This window comes from Hyla sarda, chromosome 5, assembly GCF_029499605.1.
Source record: "Hyla sarda isolate aHylSar1 chromosome 5, aHylSar1.hap1, whole genome shotgun sequence".
In the NCBI taxonomy this organism is placed as follows: domain Eukaryota; kingdom Metazoa; phylum Chordata; class Amphibia; order Anura; family Hylidae; genus Hyla; species Hyla sarda.
In genome coordinates, this window is record NC_079193.1 from 74,705,546 (window position 1) to 74,724,802 (window position 19,257).

General features: G+C 46.4%; 1 protein-coding gene across 6 annotated transcripts in view; it reads left to right on the top strand.

The window, feature by feature from the left end:
- The window catches only part of SP4 (Sp4 transcription factor), a 75,055-nt gene that overhangs the window by 18,650 nt on the left and 37,148 nt on the right, over nt 1-19,257 (top strand). For 2 of the 6 annotated variants that reach the window (XM_056519712.1, XM_056519711.1), the window contains exon 2: nt 18,962-19,047. In XM_056519712.1, the coding sequence (XP_056375687.1) occupies nt 18,979-19,047 (69 nt within the window). In that variant the 5' untranslated portion in view covers nt 18,962-18,978. Of the gene's footprint in view, nt 1-17,455; nt 17,642-17,976; nt 18,301-18,425; nt 18,691-18,929; nt 19,048-19,257 lie in introns of those variants that run through there. The other 4 variants (XM_056519708.1, XM_056519713.1, XM_056519710.1 and 1 more) reach the window with 4 other exon arrangements.

Below are 19,257 nucleotides of genomic sequence, written 5' to 3' on the forward strand. Positions count from 1 at the left end.
CTGCGACATAAAAACCCGACAAAACAAGTTGAGTTTAGAATAGTAAATGAAGGCCACAGTGTAATCAGGGGAGGTGTATAGCTCTGCAGCTAAGTATTGACTTGCTTACTGTCACTGCCTCTTAGGACGGATAGAAGATCTTTAGCAGAAGTCTCCACATGGAAGGGACATAGACATGAGCAAGGAGGTTGGATCTGGAAGGGGAGGAGTTTGAGCTGTCAGGAGGGATTTGATAGGTTATGATTTAATCAGTTACCAGGAAGTCAGTAACACAGGACAGACAGGCCTGTCTACACATAAGAGCATGTAACTGGTAGTCAGATTAGTGGTCACATGACCCAGTTGCATTAATGAAATCTATGGATGCAGCTAAGCTGGGATGAAACTGAAAACACTGCAGGAACACTAGGGGTAAGCTAGCATTATATGGGCAAAAGAAACTGTGGTATGCTTCTTTATGGTTCAGTGTTTCCAATGAGGGTAACACTTGTTACCCTGTTATCAGTTTCCAAATGTATTGGAAACTGGTAACAGTCTCTGCTGATAATATAGCCTTGGTCAGTAATATCAGTGCTGTCCTACACCACGTGCACTCTCCAAGCCATGATTCCACCTATATTTCGTTCTGACCAGGTTTCCTCAGGACTGAAGCTGTGCCCTGTACAGTTTGTACACCAGGGTGGAGGTTTTAAAAAAAATAAAAATAAACTGTGAAAAGAAAGAATGGTGCAGTTGCCCTTTGCAAGCAATCAGATTGCTCATTTTATTTTTCAGATTTATTTTTATTAAATGAAAGAAGCAATCTTATTGGTTGCTATGGGCAACTGCACTATTCTTCCTGTACACAGGTTTTGATAAATCTTCCCCCAGCGCTCTTTTTAACAGTGAGCCACTCTTATTCTGATAATGAAGGACAAGAAGCGCAGACAACCACCCCCGCTTCTGGTTAGAGGGACAGGCGCCCTGTATTTTTTAATGATGCTTGTCAGGTGACCGCTGTTACTATCCATGGGTTACATACTCTAATGTGTTTATTTATATGGAAAATGACCAAATAATAGAGGTCTTGTTCCCACAGCATTTGTTGGTGCATATTTTGCCGTATAATGAACTCTCATGATTATAGTGTGAAATACAAGCTATTGTTCACACTGTAGAAATTAAGAGAAGCCAGCACATGGATTAGCACTATTGATTCCAAAACAATGCCTACACTCACTGGATACACAACAAGTATACAGCCTAAATCCAGCCCCTCCTCCTAAACTTTCTAGAACCCATACACCGCCATTGGAAAGGGGAGATGGAGAACATCATCCAAGAGAAGAATACACTGCTTTTGTTTAAAAATAAATAAATAAGGTTATTTTTTGGGTTCAGAGTCTAGGTTTAGTGGTGCTATGAAAAGGCAGTCAAGGCCTACAGTGGTACTACCGTGCTGGGTACTACCGTGCTGACAACTTATCCCCTATCTAAAGGATAGGGGATAAGTTGCTTGATCGCACGGGGCCCCGCCACTGGGGAACCCCACGATCTTGCACGCAGCACCCCGCTCTCATCAGGCCCAGAGCGAACATCCGCTCCGGGTCTGATGACGGGGCCGGTGATCGTGACGTCACGCTCCGCACCTCAATGCAAGTCTATGGCAGGGGGCGAGACAGCTGTCTTGCCCCCTGCCATAGACTTACATTAAGGGGACGGAGTGTGACGTCACATGGGGCGGAGCCGTGACGTCACGATACTCCGGCCCCGTGATCGGCAGTCATCAGTCCCGGAGCGGATGTTCGCTCCGGGGCCTGATGAGAGCGGGGTGCTGTGTGCGAGATCACGGGGGTCCCCAGCGTCGGGACCCCGCGCGATCATGCAACTTATCCCCTATCCTTTAGATAGGGGATAAGTTGTCAGCACGGTAGTACCCCTTTAAAGAGGTAGAAGGGGAGGGGGATTTGCTGCAAATAAAAGAGTGCTGTTGGTGGACATTGATGCCCAGTACAATTGAATTGATAGTTTTTTTTTAACTTATATACCAGTAAGGGGTACCCTTCACCCGCCTGCAGCAGCCCCGCTGGTACTGCCCAAGCCTGAAAGGGGGGCTTGCCGTTGCCAGCACAATTTTTTTTCAACATTGCAGGCCCTTTAAAATCAGTGCATGGGCCATGGCTGTGCTACCTAAAAGAGGGATGCCCCTCCCCCTCCCCTGTGAGCATCTCGATTGGTGGAGCGGGCCCATGCATTATTTGCTCCACCACAGACCCTGACAACCGCCCATGCCGCAGGTAAAAGGAATACTTACTCTGCCCATTATAAGCTGATGCTGCTTATCTGAGTACCGTATATACTCGAGTATACGCCGAGTTTTTCAGCACGATTATTTGTACCGAAAACGCCCCCCTCGGCTTATACTCCGCCTGTCAATTCCTTCTCAGTGGTCTTCAACCTGCGGACCTCCAGATGTTGCAAAACTACAGCCATCGGCTGTCCGAGCATGCTGGGAGTTGTAGTTTTGAAACATCTGGAGGTCTGCAGGTTGAAGACCACTGCGGCCTTTGTCATCATCCAGACCCCCCTTTAGTTTTCTACTCCCCACCCCTCGGTGGGAAGGAAGGGTGAGCTGGTTCGGGCCATGTATGCTGCAGGGACTGTCAGGTGGGGAGGGTTAGTCATTCCAGGCTGTCCATCTTCACCGGACGGCCCTCGTTTCTGCTCCGGGCCAGCCCCAGACTAGTGACATTGCCTTGACGACAACACACAGGGACATCCGTGCGCAGCAGACGTCCATGATGTCCCTGCGCATGAACGTCCCTGTGAGTCGTCGTCAAGGCAACGTCACTAGTCCGGGGCCGGCCCGGAGTGAAGAAGAGGGCCTCCTGGTGAAGATGGACAGCCCAGAACGACTAACCCTCCCCACCAGATGGTCCCTGCTGTATAGATGGCCTGGACCAGCTCATCCTTCCTTCCCACCGAGGGGAGGTGAGTAGAAAACTAAAGGGGGTCTGGATGATGACGAAGGCCGCAGTGGTCTTCAACCTGCGGACCTCCAGATGTTTGTTTTTTTTTTTAAGACGCTGGGCTGGGCCAGAAAGGGGTCTACACCTCCATGAATCTACTCACATAGACAACAGGATGGGCTGAGGGCCCTTTAAAATCAACACAGGGGCTACCAGGGGTAGCCATCATCTATACTAGGGGCACTACCTACCTGTGGGCACTATCTACTGGGGGCATTACCTACTTTTGGGAACTACTTACTGGAGGCACTATCTACTGGAGGCATTACCTACCTAAGGGAACTACCTTCTGGAGGCTCTATCTACTTACTGGGACATTATCTACCAGGGGTCGCTACCTACTGGGGGCATTACCTACTTCCTACTGGGGGCATCACCTGTAACCTACCTACTAGGGAATTACCTACTACCTACCAGGGGAAATTACCTACTACCTACCTACTGGGTGCATTACCTAACTGGGAGAATTACTGGGCCATTACCTACTACCTACTGGGAGTTTCTACCTTATAGAGGGGATTCCCTACCTACATAATGTGGGCGCTACCTCCCTACCCTTTCCCTACCCTTTCCCCAACACACTTACCTGCTGCCTCATACTATGCAGGGAACCAAGGGGGCATTATTTGGGACACGGAGGGTAGGGAAAAGGTGGGGAATAAGCTGCAAATGTGTGGAGCCTAATATGTTTGTTGTCTAACAAATTGTGAGTCATGGCTGGAAGAAGACTTCATGGAGGTCTGAGCAAGACAGAAGAAAAAAGAACAACTCCAGAATAAAATGACTCCTCTGAGTCATTAAATGTAGCTGCACTGTAATCACTTATATGGTCTGCAGTACATTGTGTAGAGCTGGGGTCACCACTATGTGGGCTTTGTATGATGGGGGGGGGGGGGGGGGGATAAAGTTTAATGTTTAGTGTTTTTTTTCTGTCACTATGTGATGGTAATAGAAGTGGTCACGGTGTGGCGGTATTATTCTCCTTTGTATTATTCTCCTTTGGTATCATTATTGGTAATATTGTCTCAGTTACATTTTGGCTTCATTAGCAATTGTAAAGTCAGTACCCACAAAACAGTAATTTTAAATATCACCCTACGCACTGCAGTCCATCACCCGGTCCATCAGAAGATCCTCTTCTGTCCTCGATGAATTGCACAATGGGAGCAGGCCCACTGGCTGGATTTGAATATTCATGGTTGCTGGTCATGTGAGCGATTGTGCCTACTGAGCGCTCACATGACCAGTGACCATGAATATTCAAATCCAGCCGACGGGCCCCCCTCCAGCGTGCAATTCACCAAAGACAGAAGAGGATCCTCAGAGGTACTGGGAGCCAGACTGCAGGTATGCATATAAGTCAAAGACTATCCGCACTATCACCCGGTTTATTGGGTTTAGTGTGGGTGAACAGGTGACCGTTTTCCTTTAATTTCGCAATCCAAACCTGGTATTCTAATCTTTTTGGTCCTAACAACAAGAAATTTGGACCCGTTTGCAGAGAGGGGGGGTATGTTTATCTTCCTGCTCTGCTCCCTCAAGTGCAATGTATCATCCAGCTTTAAAAAGTGTGAGCTAAACCTATGTGAGATCCAGACAGCTTGCAGCCTTTTCAACAGAGGAGCATTTCCGTGCACATTGACAAGCAATACAAGGTGCTGAATTATTATTTATATGCAATTTTTTTTCTCTTTGGTCATATTATGAACTTATTTGTTGTGTATTTGGATTATATAGGTTCCACATGTTTGCTTTAGGGTTTTTAAAATATGCACTTTGGCCCCTAAGCTTTGTAATTGTAAAAAAATAAATAAAATTATATATATTATATATATATATATATATATATATATATATATATATATATATATATATATATATATATATTTTGGCACAAAATTGAGGTTTTTCTTGTGTACTTGCACCATATAGGTTCCCCATGACTGCATATGAGTTATAAAAGCATGCACTTTAGGCACAAAGCTTTGCAAATGTAAAAATGTTTGTGCAGGCCTCATGACAAGGGAGAGGGAGTGAGAGGAAAGGAGCAAATTCATAATGCTCCTGAAAAAATGCCCCCAGCCTCTAGGAGAGGTGCCAAAATAGTAAGCACAGTAAAATGTAGATCAAAAGGTATTTTACAAATAAAAACATGCATATTATTATGCATATGGGTCTTAGGAGACATAAAAACAATTTTTTTTTTACTTTTCTAACTAATGACAATAACGATTTAACAGGGGCTGTAAAGGTAGGGTAGTTCATAATATAGTGTCTGTACCTGTGTGTGACGATGATTTTCACCCCAATATTTATTTTTAACAGCATACAAAATTACTCAGGTCTCGGGTTTCCCAGGTTACAGTGCATCGAGAGATGACATCACTAGTCAGGTGATGATAGGGAGCCTGTCTGCTTCAATGGGTGGAGCGACCGCTGAGTCGGAGAGAGATAATTTTTCAACAGCTGTAGGCACCCTGGTTAGAAAACACTGGTCTTTTGAATGGAATGCAACCCATTTGTGATGTGCAGGAGGGAGGAAAATGACCTCAAATGTACAAGCATGAAACTTTGGGATGTGTAGTTTGAGAAAGAAATTCAGCAGGAAATACCCAATTCACAAAAAGATAATCACAGAGTTATGGTAATCTGACAACATAGCAATTTAGCTCTAAGACAAGCACAGATCCTTCCTAAGCATGTCCATTACTGTCTGGCAGGTACGTACTAAAAATCACCTTATGGTGGGTAACCCCCTTAAAATCACAATTCAACTTCAGATGTCAGGCACACTCCAACAGTTAGTAGTTCATCTCAATGAATTATACGCAGTCAATTATCTTCTCCTAAAATATGACTTGGAAAAAAAAAAGATTTTAGCAGATGAAACCTTTTCCCTCCTGGTAGGTATATAGGCCCAGATTTATCAAAGAATGTCTACAGTAGAGCTATTTTCCCACATTTATTTGGGTGGTGGGTTTGACTAGTGTGCATCTTATTTATCAAGAAGGTGCAGCAGGATGATGAATTTTGTGCAGCTCTGCTGTGGTGGGAAAAGCTCTACCACATACACTTTTTCTAGACACTTGTGAGGGAGGGAAGTAGACACTTTCCCGGGTCCTGAATTTGGCAGGTTAGGTGTTTTTAATTTCACAGAGCTGCTGGGACATTTTTACATTTTAGATGCTACAATCAGATTTGATTGCGGTGTCTAAGGGGTTAAAGCTGGGCATTACTGTGATCGGTGATGTCTGGCATTAGAGAGGGGTCCTGGTGGCAGATAGCCCCGAGGACCACCCAGCTATGACCTGCGCTCGGCTCCTGAGCGTGTCTCATAGAAGCGGAGCTGTTGTCCACAAGAGGTTAAAGGTTGAATTATGGAAGGTAGAAGTGATTCTCATGCCTACTGGTAGGTGGTGTAGTTTTGCGCCTAAAAAAGTACCTTTGCACACAAAAGAGCGACTTTTGACAAAAGGCGCAAATGATAAATACGTGACCACTGCAGGGTCAAAAAAAGTTCTACAGGTAGGCAAAAAGAGTAAAACTGTCTATATCAAAAGGTGCATAAAAGTCACTAAACATGCTGCTTGCGCCTGAACTGCGACAAAACAGACAAAAAATGCTCCAAAAGCAATGATAAATCTCCCCCATAGTGCCTCCTGCTTGATAGATCGTGCCCCCTGGTAGGTAGTGTGCCCCCCTGGTAGATTAGGAATCCTCTCTCCTTGCATACTAACTGTTTCCAGCATGGCCAAAAAAGGGACTTGGCAAGAAAACAGACGCCATCTGCTTCCAAGTGCTGCATTTTAAACAGGTAGCTAAGGATGTCAAGGTGATTACCACCATTGGGCCACTAAACTAGGGGCAGGAATTGAAAGAGTAAGGGTCCGTGCATAATACCCAACTGTTAACATTACTTCCCATTGATTTACAGCAGGAAAGGTGGGCATTTCAGCTAGATTTAAAGATTATGGAGTTTTGGACTGGACAATTTTATTCTACTTTCTAGAGGAGGAATCAGGGTCGCTATTATAGGGTGACAACCAACACTTTGATAGCAATCCAAGTAGGCTTGAGGGGCCACAGCATTTATGTCCCAAATAGGTAATTATTTTATGGTACAATGAATAGGGCAGTATACACATGCACTTGCAGCTGATTTACTGTTGGTGTATGTCTGCACCCTACCTGTTGTTCTATGGGGTTGGTGTTTTTTTAAGGCAGGGTCATTTTAATTGGGTTGGCTCTTGTCTGTTGTAGTATGTCATTTGGAAATAAAGTTTATATTTACAATTGATATTGAGTATCAGTCTTTTTATAGATTATATAGTTATGGGTTTGGCGGCTGACTTATATTGTGTTGTGTAGCTTAATTATAGTTAAATAGCAGTCATTGACAGGGACATGAAAGTAAAGTTTAAACAGGGCTTCTCTTGTTTTTATTTTTCAGCAAACAAAAATACAGCCTTAAAGGGATACTCCGGTGGAAAACTTTTTTTTTTTATTTAAATCAACTGGTGCAAGAAAGTTTAACAGATTTGTAAATTACTTCTATTAAAAAATCTTAATCCTTCCAGTACTTATTAGATGCTGAATACTACAGAGGAAATTCTTTTCTTTTTGGAACACATTGTTTTCTGCTGAAATCACGAGCACAGTGCTCTCTGCTGACATCTCTGTCCATTTTAAGAACTGTCCAGAGCAGCATAGGTTTGGTATAGAGATTTTCTCCTACTCTGGATAATTTACAAATCTGTAACTTTCTGTAAATCTGTAATTTAAAAAAATTTTTCAACCGGAGTACACCTTTAACCTTTTAACCAGACCCCCCCCCCCAATCTCGGTGATCGACGCAAATCCCCGGTGAATCCACACAGGCGATTTGCGCAGATTCCGGGTCATACGGGTCTATGGTGAACCGGTGACCTGGAATATAAGGGGGATCGGGGTTGTCCAAGAGACCCACGATCCCCTTGAAGGGATAGGAGTGAGGTGGCAGGGGTGCCACCCCTCCTACCCTGCTATTGCTCGTCAAGAAGCGACGACCAATAGCAGATCGGGGGCGGGGGGTTAACTTTCGGTTTCCCCATTCTGCCTACCCACAATAGGCGGGGAAGAACGGGGAAACCGATAGGGCCCGGCGCCGAAGCCCACTTACCCATCGGTGGCGGCAGCAGGCGGCGATCGGCGGCGGTGATCAGCGGCAGAAGAGGACGGCGATGTGGCTCCCTGGATCCTATGGAAGCCGGTGTGTTGCCTAGCAATATCTGGAGGGCTACAGTTTGAGACCACTGTACAGTGGTCTCTAAACTGTAGCCCTCCAGATGTTGCAAAACTACAACTCCCAGCAGGCCCAGACAGCTGTTTGGGCATGCTGGGATTTGTAGTTTTGCAACAGTTGGGAGATCACTGTGCAGTAGTCTCTAAACTGTAGCCCTCCAGATGTTGCAAAACTGCAAATCTCAGCATGCCCAAACAGCAAACAGCTGTCTCTGCATGCTGGGAGTTGTAGTTGCGTACCTCCAGCTGTTATATAACTACATCTCCCAGCATGCCCTCCAGCGATCAGTACATGCTGGGAGTTGCAGTTTTGCAACAGCTGGAGGCACACTGGTTGGAAAATACTGAGTTAGGTAACAAAACCAAACTGAAGGTTTTCCAAACAGTGTGCCTCCAGCTGTTGCAAAAGTATAACTCCCAGCATGCACAGTCTGTCAGTACATGCTGGGAGTTGTAGTTTTGAAACAGCTGGAGGTTTTCCCCATGTGAATGTACAGGGTACATTCACACGGGCGGGTTTACAGTGAGTTTTCTGCTTCAAGTTTGAGCTGCGGCAAATTTTTTTGCCGCAGCGCAAACTCCTAGCGGGAAACTCACCGTAAACCAGCCAGTGTGAATGTACAATAAAAACACTACACTAACACATAATAAAGGGTAAAACACTATATATACACCCCCTTACACTGCCCCCCCCCCCCAATAAAAATGAAAAACGTATCGTACGGCAGTGTTTCCAAAACTGAACTTCCAGCTGTTGCAAAACAACAACTCCCAGCATTTCCGGACAGCCACTGACTGTCCAGGCATACTGGGAGTTTAGAATACCCCTATGTCCACCCCTATGCAATCCCTAATCTAGTCCTCAAATGCGCAAGGCGCTCTCACTTCGGAGCCCTGTCCTATTTCAAGGAAACAGTTTAGGGCCACATGTGGGGTATTTCCGTACTCGGGAGAAAATGCACTACAAATTTTGGGGGGCTTTTTCTCCTTTTACCCCTTATGAAAAGGAAAAGTTGGGGGCTACACCAGCCTGTTAGTGTAAAAATAAAAATAAAATTACACTAACATGCTGGTGTTGCCCCATTCTTTTTATTTTCACAAAGGTTAAAAGGAAAAAAAGACCCCCAAAATTTGTAACGCAATTTCTCCTGAGTACGGAAATACCCCATATGTCAGCGTATTGCAGACGCACAACAAGGCTCAGGAGTGAGAGCAAACTATGTACATTTGAGGCCTAAATTTGCAAAGGGGTGGCTGATTTTACAGCGGTTCTTACATAAACGCAAAAAAATAAATGCCGACATGTGACCCCATTTTGGAAACTACACCCTTCACGGAATGTAACAAGGGGTATAGTGATCTGACAGTGGTCAGATGTACAAAAAAACGCTCTGGTCCTTAAGGCCAAAATGGGGTAAAAAGGGGTAAAAGGATAAGTTCCATGCATAAAAATGTATCCCCTATCCAAAGGGAGCACGTCACGCCCCTTGCCTGAAGCGGAGGATGCCACGCCCTTTCCACTAAGCTCTATGGGAGAGCTGAAGGTTGCCGAATGGCTCTCCCATACAACTATATGGAGGGGGCGTGGTGGCCTCGGGTGGGGGGGCGTGACGCGCTCCTGTACAAGAGATTGCGGGGGCCCCAGCGTTCGGACCCCCGCAATCTAAAACGTATCCCCTATCCTTCGGATAGGGGATATGTTTTTATGCATGAGACTTATCCTTTAAACCAAATCTATTTGGTTTTGCCCATAAACACCAATCACAGCTCAGCTTTCATATCCTTACGAGTTCTGGTAAAGTGAACCACAGCTTAACGTTTACATCCCCTAGCAATTCTGATGGGAAAGGTTGGCAAGGTCCACAAATGGCCCTGGGGCACATGGTACTGTACCCCAGACCAGACAGGCGAAGGTGCATTTTGGTGCCGCCCAGCCGTAGAATAGGTTGGAAGCACGCGGTCAAGGCAGAATATTTTTCATTCCCTAGCCTGTGAATATAGGAGAACAGCAGCGTATACGGTGTATGCATCACTGTTCACCAGGGGCGTACACTGGATTTTATCACAGGTTAAGGTTTAGAAACATCAAATAACTCCATAACAGGACGACATATTACTTCAGCAGTGACTAATAACATCAAACTGTTATTAAATAAAAACCATATAACTATACAGAGACCAATATCATAACTATACAAGGAACAAATAATTGCACCACACCATGACTACACATTATCCCCACATAGTGACAGGATGATACCACCATATTGATAATAAAAAAACACTGTGTACAAACCAGTATCCCCCAATACAGTGACCATATAGTGGGGACCCTGGTTCTACCCAGGTTCTGCAGACCATATAACAGATTACAGTGCAGTTACATCTAGTGACTCACAGGGGACATCTTTTTGTAAATGTTCTTTTTTTTTTCCGTCTAGCTCAGACCGCCATGAAGACTGTTTCAAACCATGACCCGTCACTGCAGAATCTACCAAAAAAACATGTTAGGCTCTATACATTTCCCAATTTTTCCCCACCCTTAGTGCCTGAAATAATGCCTCCCTTGGTGCACTGCATAGCATGAAGGAGTAAGTGAGTGTGTTAGGGGGAGGGAGATTGGATGTTGGTGGGTAGGTAATTTGCTCCCATTAGGTAGGTGGTTAATCCTCCAGTAGGGAGGTAGATAGGCAATCCCCCCCATTAGGTATATGCCCCCGGTAGATAGGTAGGGAATCTCAATGGTAGGCATTAGGTAATTCCTCCTGATGGATAGGTATTCCCCCTGGTCGGTAGCCAGGTAATGGTCCCTGATAGATAGTGGCCCCTGGGAGGGAGATAGGTAATGACCCATGGTAGGTATATAGTGCCCCATGATAGGTAGATAGAGCAGGTAGGTAGGTAGATAATGCTGGCAGGTAGGTATGTAGATAGTTCAGGTATATAAGCTGGTAGGTATATAGTATAGGCAGGTAAGTAGTTACATAGTATAGGCAGGCAGGTAGTTACATAGTGTAGGCAGGTAGGTACATAGGGCAGGTAGGTAGGTATAAAGTGCAGGCAGGTGGGTAGGTAGGTATTTAGTGCAGGCAGGCAAGTACATCTCCCTTTCCTTAAAAAAAAAAAAAAAAATCCCACTCACCTCCTATGCTGACGCCAGGGCCTCCTCTTCCTCCCCTGGACTTCTCTGCTTTGTGCAGTGCTCCTCTTACGCTGCACGTGATGATGTCATCATGCGCGGCGTGCAGGATAAGCAGAGCACTGCCCAGGTACAGTACTGAAATAGGGATTCAAAGGTGCCTCTGATCTAAAATCTTGCCAGTGGCTAAGGATTTGGATTCTTCTGCCACCCCACTGCCTGTATCCTAAGCTGTCTTATGCTAGTGCTGGCCCTGCAGGGGAGAGTCAGGAGTCCCCCATAACTCATTAGTCAGTTAATGAAATTGGCATGGTCGGAACTTTTCTTAAAAAGGGTTGTCCAGTTAAAGACAACTTATCCCCTATTTACAGTATACGGGATAAGTGTCTAAACGCAGAGGGTCAGACCACTGGGACATCCCGTGATTAGAAACTTTATTTTTTTTTTTTTTTATATCAACTGGTGCCAAAACATTAAACAAATTTGTAAATCACTTCCATTAATAAATCTTATTCCTTCCAGTACTTTTTAGGGGCTGTATACTAAAGAGAAATCCAAAAAAGAAATGCATTTCCTCTGATGTCCTGACCACAATGCTCTCTGCTGACCTCTGCTGTCCATTTTTGGAACTGTCCAGAACAGGAGAAAATCCCCATAGCAAACATATGCTGTTCTGGACAGTTCCTAAAATGGACAGCAGAGGTCAGCAGAGAGCACTGTGCTCATGACATCAGAGGAAATGCATTTCTTTTTTGGATTTCTCTTTAGTATACAGCCCCTAAAAAGTACTGGAAGGATTAAGATTTTTTCTTTAATAGAAGTAATTTACAAATCTGTTTAACTTTCTGGCACCAATTGATTTAAAAAAAAAAAAAAAAAAAAAAAAAAAAAGTTTTCCACGGGAGTACCCCTTTAAGTTGTCTTTTACCGGCAACTCCATTAAGGTGTATAAAAGGCCTTAAAGAGGTACTTTGGCGCTAGAAAATTATAAGCCAATGGGCGCAGTTGGATACTTTTGTAAATCTGTAATAATGCTCCTGTAGATGTTTTGGCCCCCTTCCCTCACTTTTACTCGTCCCAGGCCCACACAAGAAGTTCGGTAGTCTTTCACCTTTTAGTTTACCGTCAACCCCACTCTCTGTAGTATCAGCGCTATTTAGTGACAATACGTCACATGGGGGTGTTATCATAGAGGGCTTGGCTAGTTTCTGTCCCCTCTGCCAGGTCAGCCCTAGGAGATAAAACTTGCCTGTGATGTATCTTTCTCAGTGATGAGGAGTGGGTAAACTGTGGGACGGAATGCGGAGAGAAAAGCTTTGGGAGGCTGAAGGGCCCCAGAGCGAAAAGGGGGCACGTGAGGGATCATGGATCAAGTAGTCTTTGGGCTGTACATGCAGCACTTGCCAAACCAGGAGGTAAATAGATTTTGGACAGGGGAAAAGCAGGTCTATGAGAGGTTCACAAAGGTGGAATTTCAGTACCAACACATTTCAGGTGATTAGGTAAGACAAAGGAACACTTTCTTATGCATTTTGGTTTTATTGTGCTGCAGTAGGTTGATAGCATTTCTTTAGTAAATCCCCATCACCCTGCTATCCACTTTCCCACTGCAACACAGCCACGCTTCCCCAAAGACCTTGTGACTTATTACATAAGCAAGCCGACAGCAAGATGTGGGTACTCTGCATGAAAACCGGACAAAGTGACACATGGAGGTAACAGAAGCATAACTTGGATTTATGGGCTCAAAGGCTGAAGAGAAAAAAAAATCCTAGAATACCCCTTTAGGGTCTATTCACATGTACAGTAGCCTGTGCATATTTGATGCACAGGATTTGAAGCTGCAGATTTGATGCTGTGTTCAATCATTTACTTTACATTGAAATCTGCAGCATTAAATCTGCAGCTTCAAATCCTGCGTATCAAATATGAGCAGGATACTGTATGTATAAATACACCCTTAGGATAGGGTCACACATAACAGATCCACAGCGTATTTTTACGCTGCTGGTGACCCGACCCATAGTGTGCTTACAGCTCGCAGGCCCCCGGAGTGGCGGATTGCTGGAGACACACTATGGGTCGGGTCACCGGCTGATCTGCAGCGTAAAGTACGCTGGGGATCCATTACGTGTGGCCCTACCCTACACGTATTTTATGCTGTGGATCTGCCTGTGACCTAACCCATAGTGTGCCTCCAGCTGTTGCCAGTATAAAAGCTCAAGCTGTAGTAATATAAAAGATAAGAGAGAGAGAGCCCAACAATGTATGACCTGGTACTTCAGAACATATATATATATATCTCTTTTGCGTTTGTGTTTCACTATCCCAATAATTCAGTGTCGCTCACATTCGGATCACACTCGGCCAGTAACAATATATATATATATCACATACACACACAGTGGTCCCTCAAGTTACAATATTAAGCGGGATGACCACTGTATGTTGAAACCATTGTATGTTGAAACCAGAACTCTATGGAAACCTGATAATTGCTTCTAGAGGCACCAAAATGTCATCCAAAAAATAGGAAAAAGTGAGAATTAAAGAAAAATAAGTAGATAACTAATATAGATAAAGAAAATCCTTACATATAAAAGTAATAAAGATCTGCTGGGATCTGTAAATCACTGTCTATGTCAGTGTTTCCCAAGCATGGAGCCTCCAGCTGTTGCAAAACTACAACTCCCAGCATTCCCGGACAGCTAAAGGCTGTCCGGGCATGCTGGGATTTGTAGTTTTGCAACAGCTGGGGGCACCCTGCTTGGGAAACACTGGTCTATGTAGAGGACAGGAGCTTCTTCGGGGTCCTGTACAGTACACAATGTCCTAAAAAAGTAACATTGAGCCGCCCTCACCTGGTGTCCAAAGGAGGAGGTAACCCTGGTAGAGGTAAAGTGTACAGAACATGTAATACCTTCCTGTACTGTAGGGGGCGCTACCAGACATCAGTCAGTGCATACGCTTCAGTAATACAGGGGTTTTACCAGTGAATGCCCATTCTGATTGGTCAGTTCTTCCGGCCATTGACACGTTTCACAGATCTGGACTGTATGTAGCATTGTATGTTGAGTCTGGTTTCAACTTACAATGGTCCAGAAAAGACCATTGTATGTTGAAACTATTGTTTGTTGAGGCCATTGTAAGTTGAGGGATCACTGTATATACAGGGACCCCCGACCTACGATGGCCCCGACATCCGATCATTTCAAGATATGATGGTCTCTCAGAGGCCATCGCGTGTTGAAGGCAGCATCAACATACGATGCTTTTGTATGTCGGGGCCATCGCATAAAGGGCTATCAGGCAGCACAGACTGCTTCAGCTGCCACCGGATAGCCATTTACGGTGCCCCGTGTGGTCCGCTGACGATCACTTACCTGTCCTCGGGGCTCCGGCACGTCCTCTTCGGGATCCCTTCATCGTCGGCGCTCTCCATCGACGTCATCACGTCGTTGCGCACGCCGTCCTGTCATCCAATAGGAGCGGCGTGCGTAGCGACGTGTTGGTGGCGACGGAGAGCGAGGATGCCGGGGAAGCAGAGGCCTTGCCAGAGTGTCGGGGACACCCCAGGGACGCGGCGACAGCGATTGACGGCGACATCCAGGGCAGCGGTGACGAGCCATGACGGTCCGGAGCGGCGTGGACACGTGAGTACAACCTTTAATACCAGTGGTCTTCAACCTGCGGACCTCCAGATGTTGCAAAACTACAACTCCCAGCATGCCCGGACAGCCGTTGGCTGTCCGGGCATGCTGGGTGTTGTAGTTTTGCAACATCTGGAGGTCCGCAGGTTGTAGACCACTGTCCTATACTACACATTGCACGGATCCCTCAACATATGATGGTTTCAACAAACGATGGTCCACTTGGAACGGATTACCATCGTATGTTGAGGGACCACTGTGTGTATATATATATATATATATATATATATATATATATATAGCAACATTTAAAACAAGAATTGCCATTAGAGATGAGCGAACTTACAGTAAATTCGAATAGTCACGAACTTCTCGGCTCGGCAGTTGATAACTTATCCTGCATAAATTAGTTCAGCTTTCAGGTGCTCCCGTGGGCTGCAAAAGGTGGATACAGTCCTAGGAGACTCTCTCCTAGGACTGTATCCACTTTTTCCAGCCCACCGGAAAGCTGAACTAATTTATGCAGGATAAGTCATCAACTGCCGAGCCGAGAAGTTTGTGACGAATCTTATTTACTGTAAATTCGCTCATCACTAATTGCCATATCTGTTATATACAGGTCTAAATGAAGCCAGAATGCCACCTTCCGCTGTGGATTGTGAGGCTCCAGAGCCCATACGGCGTTCATACACACAAGGAGACAGCCGCCCAGGTGTCTTCAGGCTGTAACTGACACATGGGGATGTTTATCAGTGTCCGAGGTTACACGAGGAAAGGGAGGACATAGAGAAGATCAACTCCCTCTTCTACCACCCCCTGGAGCAGCCCTACTCCCACTGCTGACAGCTGGCCCGCCTCGACATTCCCTCCCAGAGAGGACAATCCACACCTCAGTCCCGCCTGCCAAACCCTGACACTGTCTACAAGCATATGGAGGAAGAGACCTGCGTCAGTGCACGGAACTACATCTCCCAGCATGCAGTGCGAAGTCATCATTCCAGCCAATACCCAGTTGGAATGGCTGTGACGTCGGCAGAAGTCATTTCTGTCACTTGATGGTTAAAGCTCCACTATAGCTGGGGGTGGCACTGAGCGACTGTACTTCTACGTATAGAACATGGCTCCCTGAGCAGAAGTGAGGATTACACAAGGAAACACTGGATCGCCTGGATTCATTCCGCTCATTCTTCTCTGATATTCAGTAATAAGTCAGAATAATTCCGACTTTTAGCTCTACTCTTGGATAGAAAATAAAAAAAAATATATAATAATAATAATAATAATAATAATAATAATAATAATAATAATATTTATTCTATTTATGGTGGGCATTAGAGATGAGCGAACAACCAATCATCTTTCTTCTTTCATTTTTGGGAAGGCCTGTGAAAAATGAAAGAAGCGATCTGATTGGTTGCTATGGGCAACTTGACAACTTTTCCTCTGAATAGGTTTTGATAACTCTCCCCCAATAAAATCTGCAGCAAAAACTGGGCGTTATGCTACCATGCACTTGTTTGGGCACATAGACAGTCCGTAATAGTGGAAGGTTTGCAGACCCCTTAAAATGAACGGTAGCGTAGCCCGCATAGATTTTTCTGCAGTGGGAAACTGGCTGCTAGTTATGAGCGTGTGAATGGACCCTGAAGAAGACCTTCAGTAAAAAAATAAATCCACTATGTCTGGGCTGCCTGAATAAAAATAATAAACTTTAATTATTTCTCCCGTTTTTTTTAATAACGGGTTAAAACGGCTATTAGAAAAATCCCATAGACATAGCAACCAATCAAATCCCTTTTATTTTCAAACTTTTCCCACATATCAGAAAGGTAGGCGCTGATTGGTTGCTATGGGCAACCACTCCCCTCAATGACACACGGCCGAGTTAACAAAACCTTGTGCAGGAGCGGTTGCCAATAGCAACCAGATTCCAGCTCACACTTTTTAAAAGGCCCATGAAAAATGTAAGCTGGATAGGTTGCTATGGGCAACCGCTCTCCTTACTGACACAAAGGGAGAGATTTATTAACGCTTGTGTATAGGACACTGTTTCCCAACAAGGGTGCCTCCAGCTGTTGCAAAACTACAACTCCCAGCATGCGTCACTGTTCCTATTCCAGTGTTTCCCAACCAGGGTGCCTCCAGCTGTTGCAACACCAACTCCCAGCATGCGCCACTGTTACTATTCCAGTGTTTCCCAACCAGGGTGCCTCCAGCTGTTGCAACACCAACTCCCAGCATGCGCCACTGTTCCTATTCCAGTGTTTCCCAACCAGGGTGCCTCCAGCTGTTGCAACACCAACTCCCAGCATGCGTCACTGTTCCTATTCCAGTGTTTCCCAACCAGGGTGCCTCCAGCTGTTGCAAAACTACAACGCCCAGCATGCGCCACTGTTCCTATTCCAGTGTTTCCCAACCAGGGTGCCTCCAGCTGTTGCAACACCAACTCCCAGCATGCACCACTGTTCCTATTCCAGTGTTTCCCAACCAGGGTGCCTCCAGCTGTTGCAAAACTACAATTCCCAGCATGCGGAGCTGCTCCTATTCCAGTGTTTCCCAACCATGTAAGCATGTATACAACTCCCAGCATTGTATAGGACAGTTTCCCAACCAGAGTGCCTCCAGCTGTTGCAAAACTACAACTCACAGCATGCGCCACTGTTCCTATGCCATCGTTTGCCAACCGGGTTGGCTCCAGCTGTTGCAAAACTACAACTCCCAGCATGCCCGGACAGCCTCTGGCTGTCCGGGCATGCTGGGAGTTGTAGTTTTGCAACAGCTGGAGGCACCCCGGTTGGGAAACACTGGAATAGGAACAGTGGCGCAGTCGCCCATAGCCACCAATTTGGTTCGGCTTATGGGAAAAAGAAGGGATTTGATAGGTTGCTATGGGCAACCGCTCCACTGTTCCTGTGCACAAGGTTCGCCAGATCTCCCGCTGTGAGAGGCCAGCCCCCGGGCAGGAGATGGTTAAGGCCGCTCCCCCTCCTCCCCCGGCTCAGCAGCAGTGGAGAGAGGGGGAGGGCGCCGCTCTGTATCTGTGGGGAGGAGGAGGAGGAGGAGCCGGGGAGGGGACTCGCCCAGCAGCTGCTGGAAAATAATAAAATAAATATTATCGCTCCACGGACACTCGGAATAAAGCCCCCGGTGCCCCCCACATCACCCGGCGGAGAGCGGCGAGGCCTGCCCCGAGCACAGCAGCGACAAGAAGGGAGGACGTGCGGTAAGCAATGGCGAGGAGGGGAGAGAGGAGGGTCCCGGGGAGGAGGAGGCCTCAACACTCGGCTGGATGGAGGCGATGGATCCCGTAGCGGGATGGAAGGGGGAGGGTGGGAGGTAAAGGGGGTGTCCGCCCCGGCTATGTGGCCGGCCCCTCTCCAGGGCTGTCAATCAGGGGCCCCGGCTGCGGGGAGAGACGGAGCTTGTACGCCACAGCCCCCTTCTCCAGCCATCCACCGGCGCCATCCGTACAGGGAGAGAGCCAGGCCCCCCAGCCCTCCTCCTCCAGCAGCGACCGGCCTCTCTCCTGCCCCGTCCCATCCCCTAGCCTCTTCCCTTCCTCCTGATTATCAGTGCCACGAATAAGTAGTAGCCTTATAATACAGCATGAGCGGTACGTAACACCCCCTCCAGCCCTCATGTGTGCCCGGTGACAGCCCCCTGTGGGGTGTGACAGCAGCCATGGCTCAGCTCCAGCATGTGTCTGCAGGGGGGGTCTTAGTAGACAGGTTGTGCCCCCCCCCCCAGGGTCCTGACATGTGTCACCACTAGGATCACTACACTAGGTTACATTTCATCTCCATCATTGCAACTTTTGTCTTTTGTTTCCTTTTTTTTCTTTCCTCTTCCTAGGCTGACATATGTCAGTGTTTATTATTTTACAGATCAGGCGGAGGAAGACATGGCCAGCGAGGGAGGAAAGGCCAGCGAGACGGAGAGCAAGAAAAAAGCCAAAGGGTCCGGGTCGCAGGTAAATTCTCCGTAGGATGTAAGGATCGCTTAAGGGTAAAGCAGCGTCCCCAAACGGTGGCTCTACAGCAGTGTTTCCCAAGCAGGGTGCCTCCAGCTGTTGCAAAACTACAACTCCCAGCATGCCCGGACAGCCTTCGGCTGTCCGGGCATGCTGGGAGTTGTAGTTTTGCAACAGCTGGAGGCACCCTGCTTGGGAAACACTGCTCTA